This window comes from Cyclopterus lumpus, chromosome 19 (genome assembly GCF_009769545.1).
Source record: "Cyclopterus lumpus isolate fCycLum1 chromosome 19, fCycLum1.pri, whole genome shotgun sequence".
NCBI classification, from domain to species: domain Eukaryota; kingdom Metazoa; phylum Chordata; class Actinopteri; order Perciformes; family Cyclopteridae; genus Cyclopterus; species Cyclopterus lumpus.
The window spans coordinates 12,850,097-12,864,230 of record NC_046984.1 but is presented as its reverse complement, the minus strand read 5'-3'; the positions used below and the strand labels follow the sequence as shown (position 1 = coordinate 12,864,230).

At 38.2% G+C, this 14,134-nt stretch overlaps 1 protein-coding gene across 1 annotated transcript; it reads right to left on the bottom strand.

Annotated features, from left to right (window-relative positions):
- Window positions 1–1,629: 1,629 nt before the first annotated feature.
- Window positions 1,630–13,829, bottom strand: LOC117748701 (cadherin-related family member 1). Its single transcript, XM_034558710.1, has 17 exons — window positions 13,675–13,829; window positions 13,169–13,264; window positions 12,705–12,850; window positions 12,561–12,611; window positions 12,210–12,299; window positions 12,014–12,100; window positions 10,943–11,059; window positions 9,695–9,838; window positions 9,507–9,585; window positions 9,297–9,397; window positions 8,976–9,179; window positions 8,637–8,789; window positions 7,503–7,667; window positions 6,769–6,836; window positions 5,532–5,760; window positions 4,954–5,208; window positions 1,630–3,138 (listed from the first exon to the last, which is right to left on the bottom strand). Exons 1-17 carry the CDS (start codon window positions 13,733–13,735, stop codon window positions 2,629–2,631), a joined length of 2,556 nt encoding a protein of 851 aa, XP_034414601.1. The 5' UTR covers window positions 13,736–13,829; the 3' UTR covers window positions 1,630–2,628.
- Between the last annotated feature and the right edge of the window lie 305 nt (window positions 13,830–14,134).

Below are 14,134 nucleotides of genomic sequence, written 5' to 3'. Positions count from 1 at the left end.
TCAAAGCCTCTTCCAGCCATCTGGATAAGGAAATGTTCATTTGCAGCACAATAAAACACATTTTCATCTTGTTTTCCAACTTCTACATGAGAGTCTGAAAATACCTTTAAAACAATGTTAAGTTTTGTTAAATGACCTTCTAGATTTTTCAAAGATCATTATCAGAACTCTGGCTGAATGTGACGCTAACACCCGAGAGACATATACTGGAGCTATTATAGACATAAAGTCATCATGTAAATATATCATGCTATCAGCTCAAAGTGGAGATGCCTTTCTTTCTTATTATAAGGAGAGTTTGTATTACCTGTGTCAATATATATATATATATATATATATATATATATATATATATATATATATATATGTATATATATATATGTATATATATATATATATATATATATATATATATGTATATATATATATATATATATATATATATATATATGTATATATATATATATATATGTATATATATATATATATGTATATATATATATATATGTATATATATATATATATATGTATATATATATATGTACAGAAGTTTGTGATCATATCCATTTGATAGTTCTTTGGTTTTATTGTTTTTCCTTAAACTATTTATATTTATTGCAAACAATCTTAAATAAAAAACAATGTAAATAATTAATATTTTGTACATTGCTTTATTGTCAACTTAAGCAAACTAAATTCTAAGTGTACTATGTCAGAAGATTCAATCGACTACTATAATCGAATATTTTTCTTTTTTGTTTTTCTTTTTGCAGAATGAAATTATGTTTGATGTGGATTAAAGAGAAGTCAGAGATGAATGCTGAGACATACTCAGATGTTTTATCACAATCACTCAGCGGATTTGTTACATAAGCATTGTTTTTCGGTGCATTTATACATATACTCGTAAGCAGATTAAAATGATGTGGGCCTCCATATCAATTGGAGGCAAATAAAGGCTAATCTTACATTTGTAATAATCATGTTAAGTCTATTGTGAGTTAATAATGAACATGTGTTTGAGTGTTGCATAAAAAGTTGTGATTATTATTTGTATTTCTTTACAAATACAAAAAAAATGTAACATTATTTTTAGCAGTAGGGAAATACTCAAATGTGTCAATACTACAACCTAAGTAAAGACCCTGCAATTACAATCCTACTAAAGTAAAAATATGGACCTATTTAAAATTATCATAGTATCATCGTATTTAAAGAAATGTCATGAAAAAAAGTCTTGGAATAGTATGTTGAAAAAAGTATAAAAACAGTCAAAGTATATGGTATGTTGAAAAAATGTCATGCAAAAATAATCATGTCAAAAAGTCATATTTTAGAGAAATATCATGAAAAAAGTCCTAGCCGGCGCATGAGCGTGTTACAACAGTGACTTCATTCTGTGTTATACTGACCACTGCTATCGTATTACTATTATGGTATGTCAATGTTATTTGTGTTTTGATAAAGAACAAACTATATTATACTATTCTGTCCAGCACACATTTCGTTCTCTAACTTACTGAAACCAATAACCGATAAAGCCTCTGGACCAAATTAAACACAGACCAAATTATTTTCAAATATTTATTCAAAATCAAGACGGTACAAAGACGGTACAAATATGTTACTTCAAAGGACCAGGCAAGTTTAATTAAGTGTAATAGTTTATCTCAACTTATTTCAGATAGCGATGAGTTAAGATACAGTCAGATACAAGATATGGGCTACAGCAACTAACCAAACCTTATTTTAGTTGCCTATATTTGAAGGCATTGCAACATGAGTAACATGGTAAGTGGAGAAGAACCAACATGTTTGACACAGACTCTATATTTCAACATCTATATATACAATGGAAATGTCTAAGCAGGTTATAGTGACCTGTGCTTAATCATCTTAAGTGGAATTAGATGGTTTCATTTGCACATGTTTATTACTACAACAGGAACCAGGGGAATGTTCATATCTTGTCATACATGCATATATATATATATATACACACACATTTAAATGGATACATGTTATTTATATAAAAGCATTTTTCTAGATTTACACACTCAAATGAATAAAAGCAACTCTACTAGCTTGTGTTACTGTGAAAACCTACAGTGGCACATTGTAATCATACAAAATAGCAACCTCTCAGCTTTCAAGCAGCTGATGTAACACAGTAAAAAATATTAACACAGGTCCTTTATTTAGCACTTTATAAGAAGCATGGTTTTTCCTGACTGAGTCATTGTCCAGCAAAAGGAATTTTTTTATTTTTTTAAGTAGGATATTTTTCAGGAAGTTACGCAACGTGTGTGTATATACGGTAAATCTTAGTAATCCTCTCCCTGGGCAATTTACACTGGTGCTTCTTATTATGTAATCTTCCTGTAGATGGCATTGTGGAGAATTACTTCCCATTATACCACACGGACTCAAGCGCGCTCCTCTCTTTACCCAAGCCAGGTCAACTGAGGATGCCCACTTGTTTCTTATCTCATCTTGAGACCTAAATACCTGTAAACTTTCCTTTTACCATTTACTCCTGAATAACCTACAGCCGGCCCACCCTACCAGATCATTACATACAGGTGGGAAGTCTCGGACAGAGTTGTCAAAGGACCTTTAACAACAGAGTTAATAATAACCTTGGTTGCTCTCAATCATTTTCTGCTCAAGCTTCTTTTTAAGCTCCGACACCAGAGCAGAGCTGATATTTCCCTCTTTACGGCGATTCGATTTAGCTTTTTTGGAACCTTTGGAGGCCAGCACACCAGATATGGTTGGGACCGCCCGGGCCCTCTCATATGGCCGTGTGATACACGGGGGCGGTGGAGCACTGGGAGGGGGAGGCTTCGGCCGTGGGCTTCTCTCTTGGTTGACAATAAGGAACTTATCTGCAGGGTTGCTGAATTGGACAACAGGCATGTTGAAGATCCAGGGCTGCTGGTCCCTGGGTCGCCTCTTAATGATGCGACGTGCTGGCATGATCCGGTTTGACTTTGAGTTTCGCATGTACATACCTGCAGAGATCAAGGCAGTCACTCCTACCAATATGCTAATGACAACAGTGACCATGCCTAGAGCTTTCATTGGATTGTCCCTACTTTTCAATAAAAAGGCTGCCATAGGCCCCTTGAGAGGAGTCTGTGAAAGAGCACAATAAAAAAAAAAAAAAGAAGTGTTTAAATAAAGTCCAAGGGACTGAATCCAAGGGTTGACGGAGCATTTGTCCAAAGCATGCAAGCATGAGATGGAGGCGCAAAGCATTGACAGAGGAGGCCCAAACAACATGTCTGCCAAACATTCTGCTCACATTCAGTCATCCGTCGTGCTTCTGTTCTACGATACAGGCCCGCTAGTGCAAAGCTGAGAACCATGCAGAGCGCTAGTTGTCGGGAATGCGTCTGGCAGTGCGGTGCATTAGGATTTCTCTTTGCTGTGTGACTGATGAGGGCTGAACGGAGATGACGGTTCGTGACACCAAAAGTGAGTTAAAAATGAGCGAATCCAGGTTTGAATATAAAGAAAAGAGCCTCATCTTTGCCACTTTGACAGAGATTGTGTCATGCTTGAGAAAAAAAAGAAAGAAGTGTTTTAGTTGATCACAGAAAATGTGGTCGTGTAAAAAAAATGGAATTTGCATTTTTAGAATATGTTCCACTCAAAATAATAACATTAAAAAAAATAATAATAAAAAAAAAGGAAAATAAACTAAAAGATTTTCATTGTAATGTTGTATTTTTCTTTCAAATGTGCTCCAGTACTCTTTTACAGACAATAGCTAGTCGTTAAAAAAAAAATAGATATCTTCTTTAAAGGTTATAAATAAGCTCCAGGTGACACAATATTTCTCACTTGATTCTGCGCACCACTTTGATATAGTTACTCTCAGGGTTGATTCGGGACCTTTTCACTGAGTTACAGTACAGGACTGTGGATATGCAGGTTGTTAGTAAAATGAGGGAAGTGACAATGCTGAGACAAATTCCCAAAACAGTCAGCGGACGTTTGCTGAGGCCCATGAAGTATGAAATAATTCGACCTTTGATCTGAAAAGCACGATACACAACACAGAAACAACACCAAAAACACTGAGTCATCTTATCATGTCGTGAAGGAATGAGCACATTGTGAAAACATAACATATGTGAATGACTTGAAAGGATAATGCTGCAGTTATTTCATATTAATATCTTAAAATGTACCGAAGAAACAAAACAGTATGAATTCATACTACTAACTAAGGTATTATTCATGTAGCCATGTATGGTTTATTTCTTTGTGCCATAAAACTCCAATATTGTCCAAAAGCAATTAAAAACACCGAAGACAAAACCTCGATGAACATGGCAACTGTCATTTATTTAGAAAAATAATGAATAGTAACAAATGGCTTTTAAAAATAATTTTCCAATGTTTTACATATAAGTTATAAGTAAATAATAAAAACAACCTTTGGGTTGTCAAAATGGGGGAAATCTCTTTGAGTCGTTGGACAGTTTGACCACTTAGACCAAAATCCATTTATTAACAACATGTACAACTGCAGACTTTATTTATTTAAAAAAATATAACTCGATCAATTACTTATTAACATGTATAACTGGACAACTAATAAAAAGTGCACCCTACTTTATTACAACTATGTGCGATGTGAAAGTGTGGCTCATTGAAACAAACCCACAACAATGGGGTTCTCGGGCACAAAGGAGTCAGCTATATTAGGCTTTAGTCTCTTCAAGAGAATTGATCATAATAACAGCATAAAAATGACCGGCATTATCCTTTAAAGAATATGAGATCAATGAAGTGTGACTGGCTGAAACAAGGATGCTAAATTAGCAGCTGCGTAGCATGACGACAATGCATATTGTCGTACGGTGAACTGCTTGAGTCTACAGCTGGTGCGGCCTAAAGCTTGGAATAGAAAGCACGCAGCGGGTCAGAGCTAAGTCTTACCGCCTCTGTGATATCGATGTTGACCACAGCTGTTGTGCTGAAGGACGGAGAGCCTCTGTCCCTGGCTTGGACCACCAGAGACCACTTGCAGTCCTTTTGCTTGGTGATGTTCTGCACAATCTCCATGGACTTGATGTACGGCTTCAGCTTGATGTCTCCAGTGTCTGCGTTAATATCAAACGCGTTGTCGGGATCGGCCGTCATGATGGAGTATTCAATGACGTTGTTCGGGGACTCTGCATCTTCATCCACTGCCTTTGAAATGTAGCAGAATTACATTAAAATGGATGCATATTTCGATCATTGTAGTAATCTGCATACTTGACAGCTAATCTTAAATCATGATTTGCTTTTAAAATCACAAATTAAGCCCACACAAGTATTGTGGATTATGTACAGTGAATTATATAGTAAACTATATTTTGCCTAAACAAAACGCAGACATTTCTGCAACCATGTTACGATACCATTCAAATTTGCTCATTTTTTTGTGCCATAATTGTTTCTTTAAATGTCTAAAAACAACGATTGTTGTCATGGATGTTCAGAACAAGAGGCCGTTATGTAAAATGATGTACCTCTACTCTGACAGGTATACCAATAATCATGGTCTTTTCCAGGAGTTTCTCATCGAATGCCGGAGAGTGGTCGTTCATGTCGAGGACGGTGACAAAGACTTCAGACAAGCTGTACTTTCCCTCTGAATCTTCAGCCTTGACATAGAAGTTGTATTTAGACCTAACCTCTGCATCTAAGCTGGTCCAGGGCTGCGTGGAGATGAGGCCCGATGACGGGTTGATGGCAAACCTGCAGGTTCAGAGCAGGTGACACAGTGTATGAGTCATGAGCCATTTAAGTTATCTCCGCCTATTATGTTGTGTTTGTTTGTCCTGACTGATACTGATTTGATTGTATTGCCATTTATGGGCAGCTACATTCTTATCACACATACTGTCGTTTGTCTTTCTTTGTAGTCATTTTCTTTATCTGATCAACTTAATAACTACTTAACAAACAAACAATGTCTAAAATACCAATAAATATCAACAAAATATCTGTTGTTGAATTTATATATTCATATATTCCGTGCATAAGTGCTTGAGAGACAATTTTCTTGATGTTGAAGATTTGTCGTCACCGGATTTGGTACCGAAAATGTTTGGATGAGCCAGAAAAAGACCTTTTGGTTTTGTTGTTATGCCATTTTTCTAAAGTTAACAGCTAGAAAGTTGATATAAACTGTCACGTAAGTATATTTTACAGAATAATAAATACATTTATAGCAATGCTGTGTGGTTTGTGCTTTCAAAGTGCCTTAAAGTTCAACATTGGGCTTACTGCCATTTTATTCAGCCGCTTCAATTTGCACTGTGAAAATTCACAAGTTGCCTCGAAACTGATAACTTTCACACAATTAACTCAAGTCACTGCTTTAAAACAAGCATAAATTCTCACTTTTCTTTCACCGCAAGCTGCCATTTCTGAGGCTCCAGCTGTCACATTGCATGTTAATTGGCTCTCCCTATGTGAGACGGGCCTGTCTATTTTTAACCCTCCAATCCAATTAGGAGATTAGCCAGCATCTTGCAGCCATTTTAGAGCAAGTTGTTTGTGTAGCAGAGGGGACAATCACATTGTTCTCCTGCTTATCTCTTCTATGAAAGAGACAAAGATGACCAAACAACCAGCAGTCTTGAGTCATAAACATATACAAAATGTTTGTTTAGTCTTTGAAATGTGCTCTGAGGAAGTGCACGTGTCAAGTATCTGATCAGAACAAACCTGAACTGGCAGGAGAGAAAGGTTTTTACTCACAAATCTGATCCTGATCCATAAATCGTGTATTTGACTTCCCCCCAGGGCCCTGAATCTGGATCATTTGCCTAGAGGACGGAACAGGACACAGATTAAAACCCCAATACTTATCGCACACACAATAAAGTGTGAAACATGTACACTTTGTGAGAATGATTATTTATCAATCTGATACATTTAATCCAAATTCTGGCAGGCAAAAAATCAAGGTGATTGAAGGTGGTCCACTTAGATGTTTTCTTTTTTAAATGTTACTGGCGCTGGCTGAGGATAACCAGCTAGGGTCTTAAGCTCATGTGGGTGGGGCGGGCTATAAGCCATTTCCTGTGGTGAGTGGGGGTGGAGGTATAGGTCAGCATGATTAACCTTGGGGCAAAATTAAGCTTTTTACCCAACACTGCGTAGCTCGGACATGATGCCTGGTTGCAGGACACATACAATATGATGGAGAGGAAGAGACAAATGTGCCAATATTTCTATTAATGAAAGTCCTGCCTGAGTTCTAGCATGCGGGGCACATGCCAGAGAGTCACATGGGCACATGGATTTCACATGGAATATAGGACCAACAAAAACAAAGCCAGGGAGCAGTGAGCTTTTTTCTTTTTTTTTTCTGGTGACAACCTGCTTTCATCTAATGAGCCGCACAGAGTAATTTGCATTCATTGGAAGATTGTTGGATTATATAATCACTTTGGTCAGGTGAAAGGAGAGTTTAATCATGATTGACTCACCGTTACAGACACAACGCTGGAGCCTCCGACAGAGTTCTCAGGGACCCTGGCGATGTAATACTCGGCTGTGAATTTGGGGATGTTGTCGTTGGTGTCCAGCAGGTTGATCACGATGTCAGCTGTTGCACTGAACCTCTCAGGAGTGTCGATCTCCACCGCCAGCAGCTGCAGGGAGACACACGCAAAGTGGAATTAAATCAGTCGAATAATTTGTGTAATTTATCGAGTCACACTAGCAGCTCTGTGAGGGTGTCATGTTCATGGTCAGATATCAACATTATCTTTTTGATATTTGAGGGTGATGTCAGATTATTTATTTTTTTAATTACTACCCTTAGTGTTGACCTTTCTTTCCCGGTTCTACGATGGTTACAGTGTTGCCAGAGGATGAAAGGATCAGGTTTGTTCTCAGTTTGGAGCAAGCGTTGCCTGTTTGGCGTTTCGCCGTGCAATATCTTTGAGCCCATTGTCGTAATTTCCTTTTGGGATGATGAGGATTTCTTATAGAGGTTGATACACAGCAAAAATAAAATAAAATAAATAATACAGGCATAGGGCAGACACACTTCTAGCGGGTCATACGTGATCAGTTTATACGGATCGATACATTGTTTTTTCAGGAAGGTTCTACGCATTGCACCTTTAACCTAAAATACAGTCATTAGTTTTTACATGAGCAAAAATGATATTACAGTTTAGCGTGAAAACATGTCAACATTTGATAACAAAGGAATGTCATTAATTGATTAGAAACCACATTGTTTGACAAATTAAAATGTTGACCTGATGAAGGTGCTGGATGGAAAGTTAAGAGATCCCGAAAGGTCACAAAGACCAAGAATGTCACCACCAACTTTCATGAATATCCATCCAATAGTTGGACCAAAGAGAGCCATGCCAATAGCGTTTCTAAAGATTGATTGTCAAGAATTTTGATTAATTGTTCAATTGCAATCATTTGCAAGCTCTTAAGTCTAATACTCTAATAATAGTTTTTTTGGAAGTTGGTCAGAGAAAACAAGCAATGTAAAGGCATCATCTTGGGCTCTATGCAAAGCAAAATAATCTGTTCATAAAATAGTTAGTTTCAGCCCCAGATTAAATATCGGAGTCATTAGTGATATGAAGCCAAACCTTAAAAGAGAGTGTTTTTCCCTTCTCATAGTCGATGCCAGATGTGTCTTCCACAATGATGGTCACCTGTGCTTCATTGAGGACTGTCTGGGGAACCACTCGCAGCACTCGACTCGGCCCCACGAGTCTCAGTTTAAATTTAGCGTTTGCTCCCTGCAAAGAAAAATAAACAGCAGAATTTAGAAACCGTAAATTTGTAAAGTAAATAGCTGTCTCGAAAAACAAGAACATTAAGATTCATCAGACTTAGGATGACTTTAACAAACCTTGGTGGAACACACAGACCAATAAACATCTGGAATCAAAGGACGCATAGAGGAAATGTATAAATAAATGTACCTGATCGGAGTCATTGACGGTGATTTTAAAGCCTCGCAGGATCTCCCCGGCTGGAGGATGCTCGTACATGGTGACCTCAAAGTTGCTCTGTGGTCCGTTGTGTCCGTAAAAGGTCGGAGGATGGTTGTTGAGATCCACCACCCGGACCGTCACAGTGGTAACGTCGTAGTCCAGCTGCTGATCCTTAGGGCCTACCTCAGACGCCTGGGTTTAAAAAGGATCAATGCATTCAGTGGTAATAATAGCAGCTTACATTTAGACAAGTGTAATTCCAAAGAAATAACTGTGAGGAGACTGAAAGAAGAAAAAAAAAAACATTACCTTGACTATAATTTCATATAATTCATTTCTCAGCAGAGTTGGATAAATTGACAGGGTGATGCATCCACTTGTGCTATTTATGTCAAAGACACCATCACTACCTGAAAGGTAATAAAAGACATGCTGTTAATGTGTCTGATCAAAAGGCTGAACAGGAAAATATTAAAGATAACTCAACACAGATTATATTTATTGATGCATTGCTTTTACCATTCATAATGGAATATTGTATTGGGTTAGGTTTGCCTTGATCTCCATCTTTAGCGTACACTGTGAATATTTCAGAACCCTTGAAGAAAGAAAATATAATTAATCTTATGCATACTTACTGCATGTAAAAAATAAAGCAATGCCCTAAACACATTCACTGGTGTGTAAAGAATAAGAGGAAGTCTCACAGGAACTGAGACTTCATAGACGTAGCCAAAGTAAGGGGTTCCTATGAAGGATGGAGGCATGTCTTGGGCATCAAGCACATTGATCGTCATGGTGGCCGTGGAGGTCAAGACCTGTTGCTTCCCTTTGTACTTTCCACCTCCATCCTGAGAAGAAAAACAGTGAGGCAGAAGTGAGAGTTAACCCATTTTATAGTGTTTATAATAAACTTGTATCCATTGCAAACTATAAAAGCTCAAATAAAACAGTCTCAGTACAGGACATTTAATTCAGATAATGGGCACACACAATTTTAGATATGTGATATTTGTATAGGCGTCTCAGACATAAAGTAATAGCTGCAGCATTGAGGTATTTTTTAAATCCCTGTACAGAGATTTTATTTTACTATGAGCACTTTCTCTATTTTACCCAACTAAAATGATATCATTGGAGGCCGCAAGTACCTTGAAAGGCTTTGATGATTTTCTGTAAACTAGCTGAATAGAATTACACACAAAAAAATGAATAAAATACAAGCAATAAATACTTGCAAACTATGCCTCAATGCTTCAATACTGGGACGCAAACCTTTTAATCCACTCCTAGCATGTCAAATGCAGTATAATTGGGAACAGTGGAATTTGCAATTCAATTTGCATGGATATGTTCATTATATTATTTTGCTTCTGTGACAGTGAAAGACGCAGACGCGCATTCTGTGGAGAAAACACTGCAGTGTGTTATACTAGTTTAACCGTTAGTGAGTCAAACTGTTAACACTGATAGTCACGCATCTTCTACAATCATATATTTTTATAATCGATGCAACTTCTCATTGTGTGATATTTCCTTGAAGGAGTGTTATTACTCTCCGTGGAAGCAACACTGTCAACACGTCACCAGACTCCCGTCTACTTCACATGCTGAGATTGTGTAAATTCAGCAAAGTGTTGGTGTTCACAAAGCGTGTTGGTGTTCACAAAGCTTACTCGTGACTGAACTTTTCATGACCTTTCGGCCAACAGCAGATGTGTCGCTGAGCCGCCCGACTTTCCCACCATTTGTGTTATGTGCAAAATGGTGCCGAGATAAATCTCAGCCCTTTGGAAACGTTCTGTTTTTAGACTTAACGTGTCGAAGAGCAATGCTCTCGGGCAAAGGTGGTTGGACACACTATGCTAAGCTGCCGCTCACCGCGTGATGGTGTGTTTAAAGCACCTGCGAAGACAAACCCAAAGACAAAGGCTGCTGTGTGTGCGATGTCTCACCTTTGCCACCACGGTCACAAAGTGAGTGGGCGTGGTCTCGTAGTCCAAAGTCTCACCAGGCTTGACTTTGAGGATCCCGCTGTTCCCATCGATGGTGAACTTGGCAAACGGTGAGGTCTGACAATGTATAAAAACCACACAGTTACAGTAGCGGTGTTCATGGGAACAGTAAGCATAGTTTGTATTATCTCACAGTTGACACACGTGAACGGTAACAACTACTGTGCTGTCAGCTGTTGGCCTGGACCAAACCTAAGCCCCTATTTAGCCTTCAGTGCCTTGCTCAAATGTAATTGAAAATTAATCTACTAAAGTAAAACCATTTCCAGACTGCTCTCTGATGTGAGATTAATACATAGACACACTGTCCTATTACTCGAATGGCCTTTTCCTCTCTCCATATGGCAGCACAGCTCTCATGATGTCAGCTCGACCTCTGGTCTCACCCCCGAGTGTTAAGGCCACACCAGGACAGTTAACAGCATTGTAGACAATAATGGTGCCGTTGTTATCATAAATTATGTTTATTTAAAATATATATATATATATATATTTAATAGAAAAACAGTAATAAAAGTGTGTATGAAAGGATTTGAGATTGGAAGGCTAAACCTGTTGGTAGACTTCAGGGTGCATCCCAGTGTGTAGGCGTAAAGCGGTCCGGAGATGTAGGCTGGAGCTAAGCTACAGTAAATGTGATTACTAACATTTTACAATCAACTCTGACATCAACTGTAGGCCATGTGCAAGGAGGCTGAAATAAATGAAAGCCTTGATAACATTGTTCCACCTAATGCCCGAGTAAAGATAGATGCGGTAGTCTGAGCAAGACAAAATAAAAGTATGAATTACATTTAGGAAATATTTGGTTCTGGGTGTGTTGCACATTTGGATATTTTTCTTCACCTGAGTAAAAATAAAGATCCTCCAGTGTGCTCCGGGAATTTAGTGGGCAAACAAAAGCAGAACCGCTTTGGGAAGCTGCCTTGTTTTAATTCTGATGCGTCATTTTCCTATCTAGCACAGAATTTCCACCATTGTGCAGCATAAACAACGAAGCTGTAGGGTCACCTGTAAATAATATGAGACACTGCCTCCTGAGCCCATATCTCTATCTGCTGCTTGGACTCTGTAGATGCTACTTCCTGGAGCCGTATCCTAGAGGAGGCAAGAGATTATATAAGCCAAAAACACACTTCTTTATCAAGAGAAGATTTATTGTATTTATTATATTATATTGGGTTTATTTATATGATATATACTGTACCTCTGGGATGTCAATAATGAAAGGCAGATTTTGAAATTCGGGTGGTTCATCATTGGCATCAGTGACGAACACTCTAACTGTCTCAACTACCTGGAAGCACCAATACAATGAATTATCACAAACAAAAACTCAACATTTGGTATTTTTATTCACGACTACAACCTGTCCCACAGAGAAATAAGTATGCGAAAGTGTTTAGAAAAAGATAATTGGATATATTAAAATACATTCTTCTCTGTAAAACACATCACTTATTATGTAGGTGTTGATATCAAAGATGTTGTGTTTGTGATGTGATTAATAAAAATAAAATATAAACAAAAACGTATCACAAAAAGTATATAAACTTACTTTATTGCGACCATCTGTGATGCTCACGAGCACTGAGATTTCATCGAGCTTCTACAAAAGAAAAGGTGAACATCACTTTGAGCCACATCGGTGGCACATTTAAAGCAGGTTTCTTCATAATAAGAGTCTCGTGGACAGACTCACCTCTCTGTCGAGCTCCTGAATCAGAGTCACCTTTCCTGATTTGGAGTCCACCCTAAAATATTCTTTGGAGCCCATTTCAAAAGTCAGACCATATCGCACTGGATCTCCCTCTGGATCTGTACCATTCAGAATGTATATCTGTGTCCCTGTGTGGTCAAAATGACAGAAACGATAAAGTCAAACTAAAACATGACATTAGTATGTTGATTAAAATAATGGGAATCCCCTCTTTCAATTCTCGTTTTTTTTAAATGTTTTATTCGGTGTAAATAGCACGTTTAATAATCCTGATGAGCCACCACCCATATAGTTTTTCGTCCCGTAAATCTTGACATACGTCACAATCCAAAAGGTATTAGAGTGATTAGCTGGCGCCTCAATACCAGCGTGATAATTTCATCTTTACACCTACACCTGAAGAAAATATACCTTACAAGATCTGCAATTATTAAAATGTGACTTACCAACTGGCGTATCCTCAGAAATGCTGCACAAGGCCATATTCCCATGTTTACTGCTGGGTCCATTATCATAAAAATACGGCGCATAGTCTGATTGCCCTTTAAACAAACAAACATGCTCCGAGTTATTTGAGCAGAAGCAACTCTATATACTGTATACATCTGAAGAAATGTCACAAAAGCCACATATAAATGTCAATATGTTGTTCTACTTCTATTGGAAATGCTTCTATGATTGAGACATAAATGTTGCACTCACTTGCTAAAAAGGTCAGGAACAGAAAGCAGGGAGTAGAAGGATGGAAATGAATTACAAATATATTTGGATGTAACTTTCTATGATCACAACACAAACATGCTATCACACATCTAGATAGGAAGTACAGGCAGCATGAGCAGTCTCCACTAAGAACCACACAAGCCCTCTCTGTGCGTTAGAGGATTAACCAGATAAGATCAAGGCAAGAAGTCGTATTCACACTCAAAGAACACAAAAATAAAAGCCTCACCCGAGGTGAAGTGAAGCAGCAGGACAAACAGGAGAGCGTGCGTTTTCTTTTCTTTCTTCATCCTGGTGGGGAGGCACGGCTTGGCTGGCTCATGTGGAAGGCTTGGTGGAGGGAAAGCGAGCAGCTAGTGTCGTGCCCTTCTGGAGGCGTCTCAGCAGCTCAGGAGGAAGAGGCTGGGGGCAGATTCTCCGGCACTAATCCAGTGACGCAGCCCTTCCCTCCAGCGACACCTTACGCAGCAACCGCTCGCTTTTTCCAATTTTTGTCTGAAAAAAAATGTAAAAAACGACTGCGTGGAGGGGGGGGATGAGTGTTCAGGTTTCACACAATATGGTGTGATCATCACACCTCTGCGTACATGTGAAAATGTACACATGAGGCTCTGCGAACGTGATTGCTGTTAATAAATCGAAGGCTTTCTGACATAGAAGACTTACAAAGACTTCTGCTTTGCAGTCGA

What these genes read in the sequence shown, in the direction of transcription:
- LOC117748701 (XM_034558710.1), bottom strand. Translation starts at nt 13,735, where the DNA reads ATGAAGAAAGAAAAGAAAACGCACGCTCTCCTGTTTGTCCTGCTGCTT. An exon ending in ACAATATTCCATTATGAATG is followed by an intron (nt 9,398 to 9,506) that starts GTAAAAGCAATG and finishes ATTACCTTTCAG; the next exon opens with GTAGTGATGGTGTCTTTGAC. An exon ending in GAAAAACACTCTCTTTTAAG is followed by an intron (nt 7,668 to 8,636) that starts GTTTGGCTTCAT and finishes GTCTCCCTGCAG; the next exon opens with CTGCTGGCGGTGGAGATCGA.